This window comes from Protobothrops mucrosquamatus, unplaced genomic scaffold, assembly GCF_001527695.2.
Source record: "Protobothrops mucrosquamatus isolate PMUCROS unplaced genomic scaffold, P.Mucros_1.0 scaffold741, whole genome shotgun sequence".
Lineage (NCBI taxonomy): Eukaryota > Metazoa > Chordata > Lepidosauria > Squamata > Viperidae > Protobothrops > Protobothrops mucrosquamatus.
In genome coordinates, this window is record NW_015387013.1 from 233408 (window position 1) to 250922 (window position 17515).

The 17515-nt window shown below is 45.1% G+C and overlaps 1 protein-coding gene across 1 annotated transcript; it reads right to left on the reverse strand.

Annotated features, from left to right (window-relative positions):
- Nucleotides 1-2014: 2014 nt before the first annotated feature.
- On the reverse strand, nucleotides 2015-12588 carry OAZ2 (ornithine decarboxylase antizyme 2). The gene is given in 6 exon segments (XM_015818446.1): nucleotides 2015-3198; nucleotides 3807-3892; nucleotides 5023-5198; nucleotides 6717-6797; nucleotides 6799-6874; nucleotides 12473-12588. Coding segments are annotated over 6 exon segments (588 nt in total). The 5' UTR covers nucleotides 12493-12588; the 3' UTR covers nucleotides 2015-3049.
- Between the last annotated feature and the right edge of the window lie 4927 nt (nucleotides 12589-17515).

A 17515-nucleotide genomic window follows, 5' to 3' on the forward strand; every position in this document is an offset into this window, starting at 1 on the left:
GCTTTGCAGAACTTCCTGAGTGAAGAATTAAAAACCAAAGATATAGTCTAGAGGAAATCGTAAGTCAATGTAAAAAAACAAAACAGGAGTGGAAATGGTGAGGAAACGTTTCACACTACTCTCAAATTTTGGTATTTCACAAAGCAAATTGATTTAATGTTTCGCCCTTTCCAATACGGTATTCCATAGATATGTAGGACCACAGACGTGGATAGGCACAAAGGGTGTTGGTTCAGCACTTTGGGTAACAACTCAGTCCCAGGATGTGCCTGAGAACTGAATAAGCAGCGATGTTTTTTTCACCTTTAATGCCAAGACTTCAGTTGCCATATGGCTTTTAACATAGGTTGTAAGCAAAGGGCAAAAAAGCTAGACTCGTGGGAGATATATATGTATCCAAACCCTCCCAAAAAGGCTTTTGAATCAAGACACTACAGGATATTTTATTGGCCCATCTAATATCAACTGCAAAGAAGTCATAACAAGCTGGGAATATTCATGAGTAACAATCCTATTCTGCAAACTGGGTATCATTATGGCTAAAACGTAAATTTAGCAAAAGCCCAACTAAATGAGCTTTTTTTTATCTACACTCAGGGTGTAGTAACAAATGAGGGGAAGAAAACCTGGTAGTACTAGGCAATATTTTTATTCTCTTCCAAATATGTATTTTCCTAAATAGAACAAGCTCCTTTGTAAATGTAACAACGGAGAGAGGAATGAATTTTGAATTTTTCCCCTTTCCTCAAAAATTGCATTTTGAATAGCCCTTGATCAAAGACTCTGAATTTTATTGGACTGATATTTCCTGGGTTCGGTAGAAATGTCTTTAAATTTGATTTAGATCTTTCTGCTAACTCAAAAGATGGATGACAGGAACTACTTGTTCTTGTAACAATACATAGAAGCAAAAAAAATGGGGACATTATGAATTTAAAGAGCCACATTTCTTTTATATAGGCTAGAAATCTGAAAAAACAGTAGGCACAAATATTTTAAAGATTAAGAGGCCAATGTAGTTTAGGATCTAGCTGGCCTATGCTTGTTTCCACAAACAGCAGTCATACTATACTGTTGGTTTTAAGTATCACTCAACCAACACAAAGCACAGCCAGGAAGGCAAGCAGAATTCACTTCAAAGAGTAGGGTTCATCTAAGATGTCCTAATTTGCAAGGGCAATATATTCAAGAATTGTCTAAATACCATTTAAGAAATATAGCCTCATCAGTCTAGGTTATAAAAAGCGTGGTGAATGTTGAAGCCAACTTGACCAGGTGGTAGTCTGTCCAACTGGTGTATAGTTCTTGGGTCAATGAGTTGTTGGGTTTCCTCATGTCACATTGGACTGGACAGCTGCTTATCAAAGAACCAGGTAACCCTAAATGATAAACCTGTATCGGGTAGGCAACCTTGGCTCTTTTATGACTCGTGGACTTCAACTCCCAGAATTCCTGAGCCAGCATGTCTCAGCTTGGAAACCTCTCCCTTTCCCCACAGCATGGCTGGCTCAGAAATTCTGGGAGTTGAAGTCCACGAGTCATAAAAGAGCCAAAGTTGCCTACCCCTGCCCTATATAAAGGAATATCTTCCCTAGCCTACCTAGTCTATTATCTATTTTTCCTTCAATAGGTTACTCCAATAAATTTTCAGGTTTTGGCTAATATTAAAGCCTATAGTTATGAGATCCAGCCTTTTACAAGCAAAAATTGGGAGGATACAGATAGTTTTGTTTTACCCCCATGATATCACTCATATGTTGTTCCCTCCCCTCCAACCAGCAAGCCTGAAAAATAACTGCTTATTGCTACCCTAAAAAGCAGTGAGGCAAATCAAAGACGCTCCCAGACGATAACGGAATTCTAAGCAGAATTTCCTCCAAAGAGGCAGCTTATCCTGCACCCCTAGGTTTTTTAAGAGTTTCCCTTCTGTGACAGCCAGATGGCTCCCACTTTGCACAAGATAAACGCCTGAGAAGTGAAAAGTGCGTTGGGTAACACAAGTAAATAGACAAGAACCGTTTTAGAATTGTATATTGTGAATGACGTTTGAAGGAACTGGCTGTTTGAAGGAAACGTAAGCATGATAGCAGTCATCTAATATTCCCAGGGGGCATTTTTGAAGGAAGGATGAGGACAGGAAATGTCAACTACAAGAACTACTTTTAGGTAAAAGTTTCCAAATGCATTTTGAAGACGCGTTAAGGACTGAATCCTAATCAAGGGACGAATCAAGTTGCCAGTCACGATTCCAGAATCCAGACTTCGGTGTGGGCCAGACATTCTTCCAAAGGAAGGGAAAGCTTGCTTTGACTTGATTCTTTCTCCAATTCCACAGCAGAACACAAGACTGCCCTGATCCTCTCGAAAGGGATGGCGATGCCCTTCGGAAGCAAGGCCAGCTTCACACCTTGCGTTCATTCCCCCCCCCCTTCTAAATGAAGCAGCGCTAGAGTTAATGCTAACCTAATAAAAGCCGGAAAGAGGATAGCGTTTGTCAAGAACCCCAGAATATTGATTAACCCAGTGGTGCAAATCATCTATTTGCAAAAAAAAAAAAAAAAAAAGCTACCATTCCTCATATTTCCACGCTCAAAACATCCCCCCTGCTTAAGAGTCTGAGTGAACATATAAATATGCATTTAAAATGAAAGCCAAATATCCAAACTAATAGGTAGCCCAACATGTATGTAACGAGTAATTGAAGCTTTCCCTTTCTCTCTCTCTCTCTCTCTCTCTCCATCTGTGGGCTCCTTAGCCACCGTGTGGCTGGACAGGATGTCTTCACTAGGCTTTTAACAGCGGGGGCCCCCTCAGAGCTCCATTTACCTTCCATTTACTATTGTGCAATTACATGTGCAGACTTTATATTATTCGCTAGGTAACACATTTCAATGGAAAAGTCAACTCAGAAGATATACAGGTCACTCTAACAATAAGAAATGCGGTTTCAGTCCAGAAGGATTTTGTTTTCCCTTTCCTCAGAAGAGGCATTGGAGCCCCCTCCCGTGCTCGAAGCATGTCCGGGCCCCACTGAAACGCTGCACTAGGTCTAATCGTCATCGTCGTCGTCGTCATCATCAGAAGAGACCTGATCCAGGGGGTACACCATGAACAACACATCTGGCCGCGATGGGACACAAGGATGACCAGGCCTCACAATTTCAAAACCCAGAAAACTGAATGTCTTCAGTAACGGAGCTGTAAGGAAGAAAAGGAACACGATCAGATCAACAAGACATGGGCCGGTTTTATACCTAAAGCAAAGGCTCTGGATTTCTGTATACATTGGGCATCGCTGAATTGTTCCATTCTGCTGAGGTTTCTGAAACCAGCCTGCCAAGTGGCTGGATTTTGATCACGGGGACGCTGCAACAGTCGTTAACGTCTGAAAAACGGTCATCGGTCACTTTTAACACCGCTATAACTTCGAACGGTCACTAAAGGGGCTGGTGTAAGTCAAGGACTGCCTGTCTGCTGTCCACTCCCATCAGTTCATCCAAGTCGTATTGTGAACAAAGCTGAGTTTGCTCTGCTCGTGGTGAAGGCTGCAAATTGGCCCAAACCACGCGCAGCACCTCAAGACCGCGGGACACTGCTTGTTCTTGTCATTCAGCAGACATTCCGAGCTGGAACTGCGACTCGATCTCAGAAATTTACTGAGAAAATTGTGCCAGCAATTTAAGGTGTCTATTGGTAGCAATTATACCTGAATCATTCCTCAACTGGAAGGAGAAAAGCCACACCCACAAAGTGCTCTGAATGAGGCAGGTTTTTTGAGCGAAAGGAGGGGGTGTGGAAGCACTTACCTCTGTCTTCTCTGCTTTTTCGAAAGCAAATGAAGACATAACTTGCTTTCATTTTCTCTTCAGCAAATTCTAACAGCGCTAATAATCTGGCAGGTGAGGAGAAAACAGAAGGTTACACTCAGCTCATCCCCCCCCCCGTGTCACGTTGGGCACACATACTTGGGCAAGAAAGCGTGCGCCGGCTACACAGAATTTGGGGAGGGAAATGGAAGGTGGTCAAGACACTAACCAAGCATGAGTGGTTATTTGCACAGCAAGACAGCACAGCTGTGTAAAACAAAGTGGGGACAAAATAACACTAGCAGAGTTGGAAGGGACCTTAGAGGTCTCCTAGTCCAACCCCCTGCTCAGGCAGGAAGATTTCAAGTGCTGAGGTCTGAAAAATTAATGAATTTCATTTGAACGCCAGGAGACTGTTATCACAAGAGACTTCCTATGGAAGCTGTGTGCTGGGGGAGGCCGGGTGGTGTGCTGCTATTTCAGACCAATTTCTGCAAGCTGCATCCAGCTCACAGGCAGTGGGCTGCGAGATGCATATATAATGCATCACTTTTTTTTTTACAGCTAGAGTTATAAACAAATACTAAGCTGTAACAATCCTCTGTACTGCATGGGCTAGGGAATAGTGTCACATTGCAGATGGTTTGAGAGTTACCTATTTAATAGCCTTATAAAAACTGCCTGGCTCTTCTTGCTTGGTCGAGGGAATCTCGCATACTGTATCAAGCAAGTAGCGGATCAACCAGGTTTTAATCGGAGGCGGAAAGCAGCAGCGATTTTAACTTAGAAGGGATTTTGTTAACATCCATTTTAATTATACCTTCCAAGCTGCTTATTTTAGCTGGCTGTAATTAATCAGTTATGCAATTGTACTTAAAGCATTTTGACAGGGGAAACTCAGGGACCCAAGAATTACGGCAAAAGGAAAGAATAAACTGGCTGAAGCATTTTTATAAATGGAAGACTCAAGCCAGCTTAATCCAAAGGGAAAATGTAACAGCATGAGCTTTGGAGCGCAAATCAGCATGCATGGGCAGGACTGATGCTTCACACACACACACACACACACACACCCTATCTTCAAAATACTAGGAGCTTAAAGAGAGATAAATCTATGCCCAGCAACTTGTAGGAGAAGTCAGAAGTGCACAACCTGTTCCTACTGGTGACTATGTTCCTTGGGGTATAATCTGTGGAAGACCTGTGCATATCTTACCCTTCTTTGCTCCCATCAGCTAATAAGCCATCAGGAATTTCCACAAAAAGACTCTGATTGGATAGCACTGCATCCCAGGAGGAGATCTTCACTTCCGTAACTTTGTACTGAAAGTGGACAATATGTGGTTTCCCATCATGCACCGGAAGATCTTGGTTAACAGTGAGCTTCTCATCCTTTTTAAGAAAGGGGGGGGGAGGGAAATATTTTTCAAGGGTTAGAACCACAGGAAGAACAAGAAAAGAGCAGTTAAGTTCCCCAATTCCTCATTGTTATGGGAACTGACACCAACCCGTGCTTCTGCTTTTTAAAAAAACAATCACGAAACTTCAACCCGCTGTCCTCCATGACCCAACTGAGTACATTTAAATAAATCAAAGCCTTATCTCCTGAGCAATCTCCAAGAGAAATGCACAAAATTCACCCATTTTCAAAAACAGATTATACTAACAGAAATGGTCTTAGAAAAACTAGCCTTGGCAGCCACAGAATTGTGTCGATATATTACAAGCGTGGTCGCTTGATAGCTGCTCCATCTTACACTTTATGCAAGACAGGAATTGGGAACCAACTGTAAAGCAGCTTTAGAAAAACAAGGAAAAAAAACCCCTGGCCTTTGCGTTACTTTTGATTCTACCAATCCAGAATACTATCCGTCTCTAAGCTTCGTAACAATGTTCCTCTTTTGATGGGGTAGCCAAGTCTTGTGGATGTAACAGCTCGTATTGATGCTTCAGGATCAGAACGAAACATCTCTAATGCCTATAACCGTGGTGGTGAACCTATGGCACACAGAGCCCTTTCTATGGGCACGCACACCGTCGCCCCAGTCCTAGCCCTTCAGCCTGGTTTTATAAAACCTTTTCGCTTTAGGCCTCCGCCGTATGCAAAAAAAAAAAAAGGTTCAATCAATTTCAACTTCTCGCAGGGAAAAAAGATCTTGCAAAGTTGGAATTGACTGATTGAACTTTTTAATTCCCATCCAGTCTGCAGTTACCACCGCAGCCATGCCCACCCAATGGACGACACCCACCCAATGGGCCATGCCTACCCGGCACCGGACGATACATAAGTGGGTTTTGGGTTGCAGTTTGAGCACTCCGTCTCTAAAAGGTTTGCCATCACTGGCCTATAAAGTTGTCCCTAGGTGGTAGTTCTACACTGCCCAGAAATTTCATCACTGGAAAGTTCTTCATTTGTCCCATTATTTTTGCTTCCCAGTTCTAAGATATTTAGGTGCCTGCGATTCAGTATGAGCTTTGTAAGTGTTATGGAAACAGCTCCAGGGAGAAGAACAGTGGGATGATTACCGAAGCATCACCCTAGGGAGAGAATTGGAAACCGTACTTGTTTTCTTCTTTTCGTGAACTCAAAATCTAACTGACCTGACGCAGAGCATGGTTTCATTATATTTTCTCACATGTTGGATTCTTAAAAAAAAAAAAAAAAGTAACAAAGCAATTAACACTGAGAGGTGCTAGAAAAAGTAGCAGAAGTCACTTATTTAAAAAGATCTCCAAGGCAACCAGCCCCCAAAATAACGAGCTTCCAGAAGCAGCAAGCTTGAATTTACACAGCGCTGTGAACTGGAGACACAGAAATGAAAAATACTCAAGAGTGTTCTTGGAGTTCTATGAAGCAAAAAAGCTTCTTGTCTAGCAGCAAAAGCCCAGGAGAGATGGAATTAGGCTCACCTTATATATCAAAGCTGAAAGAGAAGGATCCCTGCCACCCCCTCGCCCACCGGGGATCTTCGTCAGTGGGTGAGGGGCATCAGGAGCACCACAGAGGCCCTGGAACAATGTGCCTGCAGCACGGTAGTTGGGGGCAGTTACTCAAAGGTAAGATACTCCTGGAAGAAAAAGAGCACAAGGTGAGGACCACAAACCCCTGCAAGATCCCAGCAAAACTCAAAAGCACAACAGCCACTATCAAGATAAAGACAGCCACCGGACAGTCTGAACAATCCATTTTTCTACTGGCCAAATGACCACAAGAGCAGGATTAAACCACATTTTTTCAACAAATGACAGAGCAACCAGGCCTTTCAAAGGGTGTGTGTGTGTGTGTGTGTGGTTACATGTTTTCCAGAAGCAAGCTAAGGCTGTTGCGTTCAACCTTGCAATATATTATTTTAATATTTAGGCAATGCGCCACCCACGTAACTGCCGAGCGAAGAATGTTTATGCGTTGTGTCCTACATTGCAGTGTTTCTCAACCTTAACCACTTTAAGATGGGGGGACTTCAATTCTCAGGCTGGCTGGGGAATTCTGGGAGTTGAAGTCTGCCCACCTTAAAAGTGGCCAAGGTTGAGGAAATACTGCTATACAGCATTCATCTTTTGATCATCATCTTTTGATTATAGCCTTGTACTGGTTTAAGGTGAAATCTCAATCTGGCAGGAAAGATACAATAGGTATTAACAGCATCCTTCCCATACCACACCCTTATCTCGATCTATTAAACTCCATACAACACCTGCACAGGTGCAGCTGGCTGCAATATCCTTTGTACTGGTGTAGAGACACACACTTTCGGCTCTGCTGAGGTTTTGTAAAAACAGACACTGTAATTCCCATTTTCCCCAAAAGGCCTAGCCGTAATCCAAGATGCACAACATTGCATATTTCATATCTGGGTTTTGTGTGTGATCGTTCCTTTCGCTCAGAGCTAGGAATGTATTTGAAGACATTTTAAGAAGACACCTGCAAACTCAGGCTACATTTTCTAAACTTTGTACACAAAACAAGCAGAATCTCAGATGAAAGTGGTATCAATTTGCGGTCTCTTTCTGGTATCGTTTCGTAGCATCTTTCTGACAGCTCCCCAAACCAGTTCACACACAGGCTGAAGCCAGTTGCACGTACAACTTACAACAGTTCATTTAGTGACTGTTCAAACGGCACAACGGCACTGAAAAATATGACGTCTCACCGTTTTTCACAGCAGATCCAGGATTGTGTGATCAGAATTCAGAGGCTTGCAAACTGGTTCATATTTATGACCTTCTGACAAGCAAAGTCAATGGGGGGGGGCAGATTCACTTAACCACCGGGTTGCTAACTTATCAACCGCAGTGATTCGTTTAACGGCTGCAGCAAGAAAGGTTGTAAAATGGGGCAAAACTCACTTAACCAATCTCCCTTAACCAGAGAAATGGTAGTTGTATACTCTGCTGCCTAAACAGAACATCTGGCTCCTCAAGCAGGTCCTTGGCGAGTGGGCTAATCCTAATTTTCAAAACGGAGGCTTGAAGCTGGCCTGTTCTTGTACAACAGATTCAACTACCTTGAATGGAACACAATTAAAGTAGACCGCAGCACCCAACCGAGTGCTAAATTGGAAGTCGAGCAGCTTGTTCCCAACCCCCCCTCCAAAAATCATTTCTTTTTAAACCCAAATTCGCTCTGCCCATTTAGTGACACAAAGCAGCTGCAACTGAGGTTGCTAGGAAGGGAGTCTGCATACACTGACTTGGCCTAGCTCTCTTCATCACCCACATTCACTGCAATAATTGACTGAAAAACAGCTCTTCTGTCAGGCTGGTGTCTGGCGGAGACTGGTAAAGCATAATGCTAGACTATGGTTTTTTTTTTGTCCACCCCTCCCCACCGTAGCCTCCAATACAGCTGGCAGATGTGCTTGTTTTCTCCACTCAACAATGCAGCATTGTTGTTGCTCAGAGGAAGCTTGAATAATCGAATATAGCAATGAAAATTAAGATCCCCACCATCAATCCCCCAGTAGGAAGCAGTTCACTCTTCCAGATCAAGGCCCTAAAGCAGGGGTGTACAACGTTGGCAACTTTAAAACTTGTGGGTTTCAACTCCCAGAATTCCCCCAGCCAGTCTTAAAAGTTGCCAAGGTTGTGGACATTCCTGATCTATAGACTAATCCTATTGTAACTCAACTGACGAGGATAAAAACACTCTCAGGATGCATCTGATTTCGTTCTGCAACAGCGGCAACAGTTTACCAAGTCAATTCCACTGATTATCTGTGAATGTCGCAGAATTTGTCCTAGTACGGGCCGCATCCAGACTCTTGCTTTGCATAATATTATTTTTTTAAAAAAAGAAGTAACACTGTATTTATGCATAATAAAGAGCAGGTTTCCTCATCCTGTTCCTTTCTAAATGAATTATGAATGGTAAAATTCCCAACTAGCAGGGTTTCATGTAGTGATTAAGGCATGAGACTAGAAACTGGGAGACCAGGAGTTCTAGTTCTGCCTTGGGCACAAAGCCAGCTGGAGGACCTTTGGCCAGTTGCTCTTTCTCAGCCCTAGGAAGGAACAAGTAAGGGCAATCCACTTCTGAAAAACCTTGCTGAGAAAATTGCATTGATTTGTCCAGGCAGTCACCAGGAATCAACATTGACTCAAAAGCACCCAAACAAACAAAAAACAGGAGAATAACTTTGTTGGAGGCAAATTCCAGATGCTGTGGTCCCAATTACAGAAGGTACCAAACTGAGAAAAGAGGTGTAAAAATTCTGAATTATCAACACACTAACCAACTTAATGCATTATACTGGCTGGCCTATATTTTCCTGTTTTGAACCGAGAACAAAGGTGCAGTCTTTTGAATGTCGAGTGTATGAATTATAAACATTTCCTGGCAGACACATGCCCAGCGTGGGAAACAGACTGATAAATACAAAGGGTTGTGTATAACTCACTAAACAGAGTGGATGTTAAACTACAAGGCCAAACTTCCTTCTACAGTTCCAACTCCTTCAGCGCTGTATTTTCAAGCAGAGGAAAAGCCAAGATAGAAAAACAAGCGTTTTGCAGATAGGGATAAAAGAAATCTGGTTATCCAGCAGACACTCCAAAGGAAAACACATTTTACAATGAAAAACACATTTTATAGTTGCTATGCCAAACCTGATGTTTTTTTCAGCCAACATATTAGCAGAAACAAATCTAAGATTAGTTGGATCTGACACTTTGAAGAGGGAGGGACACTTGCAAGGAAGTTTATGTGGAGTTTGTAAACAGTATAGTTAAAAGGATGGTTTCCAGTCCTATCACTGAGCTGATTGGTAGGTCTCTGGGGAGATGGAATTACTTCACTGTTTACGTAACACCAAAGGTCTTAAGTAGATTAAAAAATCCTCCCTGATGAGAGCTTTATGGGTAGGCAGCACCCAGATTTAACCATTAACCACACATATTCAGATAAATTTAGGACCAGACCCACGAGGGCTTTGGACTTTTATTTTTAAAGTTCACCAATTACTCATGGCCTCGATAAAATAAAGACATCCTGCCTTGCAGTAACTGTAAATAAACAGCCTTCCTGTTTTGCAAACCATTTCAATCACATTGCTTGCCAATTAAAGCGAAAGCTTAACTTGCAAACATTTATGATTAAGATAAAACTTTCACCACCACCACCACCCTATTCCTAAACAGATACTAACATTTTGTTTTGAAAGGAAGGGAGCTGCATTTCTGAAAGGCTGTTGCTGAAAGCACTTGAGGGGGTCTGATTGTTAAATTCAACCCTGAGCTTGAAAAATAGCACTTATCGCTTCAAATTCTTTCAACTCCTGCAGACAGAATTCCGCCTTCGTTCGGTAATAATTAGGAAACTGTACTTTACGCAGACACAACTTTCCCTCCACTCCCAAAACTGTCTTCAGATAAACACTTCTAGGAAACCTACACGATGCAAGGAAAATATATGCAACACCTTCCAAAAATAATTACTGGCTTCTGTCCAATGCAAACTACTATATAATATAAAAACCCCACAAAGTGCGAATTATCATGTTGGAAGAAGGCTAATCACCATAGCATGAAACTGCTATGCTTGCTGGAATCCAAGCTACTTTGCAAATCTCCTTTTGACTGCAAATGTTGCAAGAGTGTACAGGGAATAAAACGGGCCAGAGGTGTACTTGATCTCTTTCTCCATCTAGGTGACAGCTCCTTTCCATTTGTCCCCAATATAATGGCGACTTTCCATCAAGAGTTTGGTGTGAAAGGCCAACCCACTTCTGGGAACAAAAGTAACTGCATATACAATCTTGGGTGTAGCTATCTATGACTGCTTTTATCGGAGGAAAAAGCAGATCGGGGAAAGAGCAATTCTCCCAGAAAACACAGCCAACTTCAAAATACAAGCTTTTATTTCCCTAGCACAAAAGACAGGCTCCTGTACTATTATCCAGGCCAATACAGGATCCCAACACTGGGGATTCTTTTTGCAATAGTGACACCATATCATCTCAGCCTTCCATCCTTCCAGAATCGGTAAAATGAGGACCCAGATTGTTGGGGGCAATATGTTGACCCTGTAAACCGCTTAGAGAGGGGCTGTAAAGCACTGTGAAGCGGTATATAAGTCTAAGTGTTATTGCTATCGCTACCTATCCCACCCTGAGGAAACCTTGTTTCCCTCAAGCCCAAACAGGGACTTCACTGCTCTTGGCAAGACCTCCAAAGGCACCTGTCAAGAAAAGACCAGTCTTTTAACTTCCCTGGGAAAAAAAAAAGGTGGACAAGAACCTACTCCTCCATCCCAGGCTGAGTCACAATAGACTCTCCCATTGTTTCAGGAGAAAAACAGGACCTTTCCCAATACAGAGAACAAGTTCTGGACCTCAGCCAGGTAGTCAAAGGGCCTTAGTTCACCTGCCGATGTCCACCTATTGTCCAAGGCTCCCTGGTCACTTTTCTGCCACCCGACCCTGCCCTGCTGTCTGGACCTTCCCCAAAGGGGGTCTCCCCCCCCCTCTTTGCCCCAGATGTGTTTCTTTGTTAAGCGAAACCAGGACTTCGCCCCCACCCACCCACCGCCTCCCTCCCTTCCAGGAGAACACCTGAGGCTCCCCTGAAACCAAACAGACCTGAAACCCAACCTTGCCTCCCAACCAGTCTCTTCCCTCCCTCCCTCCGCTGGCTAGAAGACCTCCGGGCAGTCTTGCAACCCAGGAAGCAAATCGGGGGGGGGGGGGAGAAATCCCTGGGCGACCACCCTGGGGGGGGGAAAGGGGGATCTAAAGAGCGAATGCTTTGGAACACGGGAGGGGGCAACGTGCGTGTTGTGCATGCATGCATGCATGCATTGCATGCGTGCAAACGCGGTCCCAGCCGGGGCCAAAACCGGGGGAGCGGCCCCTTTCCCAGCTTCCGGGTCCAAGGAGGTGGAGGGGATCCCCCCCATCCTCTCCGCCGACCCGCCCCCCCCCTCACCCCCCCACGGGCGGTGTGGACGTGCAGAGGAGCAGCAGCGCCGCCCCGCCCCCTCCGGCCTGCTGCTGCTGCTGTTGTTTTTGTTTCCTCTTCTTCCCCCCCCCCCCCCNCCCCCCTCCTGATCCACGCTTGCCAGCGTGGGGGGGCTGCTTGTGGAGCCCCCCCCCAAAAAAAAGGCTTGGCGGGGGGAAGTAGGCCCGCGCCTGGGCCCCCCGCCCCGCCCGCCCAGCCCCCCCCCCGCGTACCTGTCCTGGGTGTTTATCATCCTCGGGGGTCGGGGGGAGGCGCTCGCTCTCAGCCCTCACAGCAGCTCCTCCGTGGGCGAGCGCCGAGCTCCGACCGACCGCGCTGCGAACGAAGCGAGAGCGAGAGCCGATGCCGCCGCCGCCGCCCGCCCCGTTACTCATTTGCATGGCCACGCCCCCTCCGCCGCCAGGCTGCCTGGGAAACAGGCCGCTCGAAACAAAGACGCGGGGGGAGGGACGCGGCGGGGGACCCGGCGGAGACTCCGCCTCCCGAGCGCGTTGCGCAGGCGCCGCGGGGAGCGCTGGCGTGGGAAGGCACGTGGGGCGCCCTCAGGAAAGTACCGAATCTTACCTGGGCTGGTGTGTTTGTGTTTTTATACGCGTGTGTTTTGTGTGTGTTTGTCTTTTGTATAGATGTGTATATATATATATGTGTGCGTGTATACTGTACATATATATGTGTATCTGTGTGTGTGTATATATAAATACACACAAAAGAAAGATAGCTGTATATATATATGTGTGTGTGTGTTTTTATATATATATATATATAAAATCAGACCAATCTGTCTGAACTCCCTATATATGCGCTCCTGCGCGGTACCTGTCTTCCTTTTACCCACGTGTAAACGTTTTGCCTTCCTTCCCTGCTTACCATTATGAGGCTCCCGGCTGTCCTCGTACATATATATATATATGTACACACACAAAACAAACGTATATACGTCTGCACGTGTGCATTTATGTGTGTTTTTATCTTTATATACAAGCATACACACAAAACAACCATCTGTATATATATGTATGTGTGTGTGTTCGTGTTTTGTATATATATATGTGTGTGTATGTATACTGTACATATATATGTGTGTGTATACACACACACAAGAGAAAGATAGCTGTATATATATATGATATATATATGTATGTGTTTTATATATATATATATATATATATATATATGTAATATGTTTATATACACAAAAGAAACGTGTGTATATGTCTGCATGTGTGCATTTCTGTATGTATGTGCATTTGTGTATGTTTTGTGTGTGTGTGTAGATATAACTATAGACCAGCGAAGGTTTCAAATGCGAGGTTAAATTAGCTTTTCTTTACCATTGTAACCGCAAATGGTCGCTAAATAAGGCTGTTGCTAAATAAGGATCACCTTTATTAAAGATCTCATTTGTTAATTTTGGTGGTCTTTTCCCATCCTTAGAACCCGAGGTGTTTATAGAGCGTTTCTCAACCTTTGTCAACTTTAAGTTGTGTGGACTTCAACTCCCAGAATTCCCTAGCCAACTGGCTGGTCAGCATCAAAGGTCTGTGTGTTATCTTATGTGTGGTGCCAAAAGGGGAATTAGTGCTGGGTGTATTCTTGAGCACTCAGCTTGTTTGTGCGGGACTAAGTCCATGCCAATGTGTCTGGGTTCACTCATTATACTGAGTCATAAATTAGGATTTCAATCCACTGTGGCCAATAAATGGCAGCAAATATGGTGCTCCTTTCCTGACATCTTGGATCATCATCTTTCACAGATCTGATAAGCCAAGATATTAGATTATTATTCTGCTTTTTATATGAAACTCGGGCCAAGCATTCTAATACTCCTGCTTCCTTTTTTTCCCTACAACAGGGGTCTTCAAACTTGGCCCTTTTTATGACTTGTGGACTTTGCTGGCTGAGGAATTCTGGGAGTTGAAGTCCACAAGTCATAAAAGGGCCAAGTTTGAAGACCCTTGCCCTATAACAACAACCCAGTGAGGTAGGTTGGGCTGAAGAAGGACTGGCCCAATTTTGCCCAGCTGGCTTTCATACCTGAGGTGGGACTAGAACTCACAGCCTCCTAGAACTCTCCTGGTTTCTAAGCCAGCCCCCTCACCATTACACCCAATCAACCATACTTCATCTTAGTACGCTGTGCGGCTGCATTCACACATGACACCATGGCTTGTTCAACTGTGGTTTACACGGGAAGCCAGCCCATCAATTGGTACGGCAGTGATACTTTGCTGTGACTTTCCCTCAACCAAACTCGGCTCGCTTCGGGGGGGGGGGGGAGAATTCAATTTGCAACCCGAGTTCAAATGGAGCCAATTGCTGTCATTTCCCCCTCCCCTCCCCATTTCTGATTCAACATCCCATATTTGAGGGAAAGTTCTATTTATACGCCTCAGGAAAAACAAAACTGCCCTTTCTCACAGAGGCTGGTCTGCCGGTCAATTGTTGCTAGAGGAAGCTGGAATGTGCTTTATATTATTTTTAGGATTCACGTGGGAAAAGGACGGGGAGCAAGAGTATTGCCTCACTTCCAATGCTATGGAATATTTATCAGGCCAGATTTCTTTTTTTATTTTTTATTCCAGTTAAGTCTCATGTTTTGCTGGGGGGCTATCTGAGAGGTAAATAGCACCCAGAGAAAGAGAAATAGAGTTAGTCCTCAAGTTATAACAGTTCATTTAGTGACCGTTCAAAATTACTGAAGAAAGTGACTTACGATCATTTTTCACACTTACGACCGTTGCAGCCTCCCCCACGGTCACGTGATTTACATTCCAATGCTTGGCAACTGACTCATATTTATGATGGTCGCAGAGTCCCGGGGTGGCGTGATCCCCTTTTGCGACCGTCTGAAAAGCCAAGTCAATGAGAAAGCCAGGTTTGCTTAGCGACCGTCTTACTCGTTTAATCAATGCCGTGATTCACTTAACAAATGTGGCCAGAAAAGTCGTAAAATGGGATGAAACTCGCTTCATAAATTTTTCGCTTTGCAACATAAATTCCGGGCTCCGTTGTCGTATGTCAAGGACTCCCTGTACAGATAGACCTCGACTTAACCACAGTTTGCTTAGTGACTATTAGAAGTTAGAACAGCGCAGGAAAAAAAGTGAATTATCACCGTTTCTCACAGGACCGTTGCAAAATCCCCGCGGTCACGTGATCAAAATTCAGATGCTTGGCAACTGGCAGGTATTTATGACGGTTGCCGCGTCCCTGGTCACGTGATCCCCTTTTGCGACCTTCTGACAAGCGAAGTCAATGGGGAAGCCGGATTCATTTAACGACCGTGTTCCTAACTTAAAAACTGCAGCGATTCGCTTCACAAATGTGGCAAGAAAAGTCGTAAAATGGGGCAAAACTCACTTAACAAATTTCTCACTTAACAACATTAATTTTGGGCTCAGTTGTGGTCGTAAGTTGAGGACTACCTGCAATTGCAAGAAGTCAGCTGCAGGTGGCCATAGAGACGAGGGACTGGGACTGGATCTCAGCCAGCCCTTCTTAATAGAATAGAATAGAGCTGGAAGGGACCTTGGAGGTCTTCTAGTCCAGCCCCCTGCTCAAGCAGGAGAACCTATACCAGGGGTAGGCAACCTTGGCTCTTCAGCTCCTAGAATTCCTGAGCCAACATGGCTCAGCTTGGAAACTCTCCCTTTCCCCTCAGCATGGTTGGCTCAGGAATTCTGGGAGTTGAAGTCCACGAGTCATAAAAGAGCCAAGGTTGCCTACCCCCGGTCTAGCCTCTTCTTGAAAACCTCCAGGGATGGAGCGCCCACAATTTCTGGAGGCAACTTCTGTTCCACTGGTTAATTGTCCTCCCTGTCAGGAAGTTTCTCCTTAATTCCAGGTGGCTTCTCTCTTTGATCAGCTTCCAACCATTGTTTCTCGTCCTTCCCTCTGGTGCTCTGGTGAACAACGTGACCTTCTCTGCCGTCTCCTGTCTCTTCCCAGAGTGGCAAGACCAGGGATTGTCCAGTTGCTGAGGAAGAGAGGCTGGCATGAGTGGAAAGCTGTCTTGAGGATGTTGTTACAAGTGCCGCAGCCTCCCACCATTTCCAAACCTCCTCCAATGGACGCCTGGCCCGGCTCCAAGAGCAGCAGAAACAGGAAGGACAGGAGGCCGTGGGAACCGGTTTTCGGCGACAGCTCCCTGCCGGGCTCAAGGCAGCTGCTTCCCCTCCCTGGCTGTGTTTGGCACGGAAGTCGGGGACAATGTGCCAGTCCCCAGCCAAATGCCGGCAGCCCAAACAGGCACAAATAATGGGTGTGTGGTGCACCTGAGGTGCCACGCACAAACAGGTACCTCCCCTCCACCCAGCCCGTCTGCTGCTCCCAAGGGATGTCCTGGGCTCTGATGGGGCAGCTCCAGGGAAGCCAATAGGTGAGTTTCATTCAGATTGGGGAGTTGGGGGGTCTTCTGGGATAGGCCTACATCAGGGGTAGGCAACCTTGGTTCTTTTATGACTTGTGGACTTCAACTCCCAGAATTCCTGAGCCAGCCATGCTGAGGGGAAAGGGAGAGGTTTCCATGCTGAGCCATGCTGGCTCAGGAATTCTGGGAGTTGAAGTCCACGAGTCATAAAAGAGCCAAGGTTGCCTATCCCTGTCCTAAGTCCTCCTGTTCTAAGTGGTGAGCCTCCTAGACCAGGAGTAGGCAACTTTGGCTCTTTTATGACTCGTGGACTTCAACTCCCAGAATTCCTGAGCCAGCATGACTCAGCTTGGAAACCTCTCCCTTTCCCCTCAATGTGGCTGGCTCAGGAATTCTGGGATTTGAAGTCCACGAGTCATAAAAGAGCCAAGGTTGCCTACCTCTGGCCTAGGCCTAGGCCGCTTTATGACTCGTGGACTTCAACTCCCAGAATTCCTGAGCCAGCATGGCTGAGCTTGAAAACCTCTCCTTTTCCCTCAGCATGGTTGGCTCAGGAATTCTGGGAGTTGAAGTCCACGAGTCATAAAAGAGCCAAGGTTGCCTACCCTTGGCCTACACGGATTCCCTGGGATCCAAACGGGCGAAGTTAGACTGCTGATTTTGGATTACCTTGTGCTCCATTTTGTTTTTTCGTGTGTGTGTGTGTGTGGGGGGGGTGTCTCTGGCTTTCTGCCTTCAAATGAGGTGGGGGCATTTATGAGGAAGGGTTGAAAAAAATCAAGGCTGCCCCATTTACCAACCCTCTCCCCATTTAGCCTAGAACAGATCAACAATGTACACCAGTGTTTTTCAACCTCAGCCATTTTAAGCCCCATGAACTTTGACT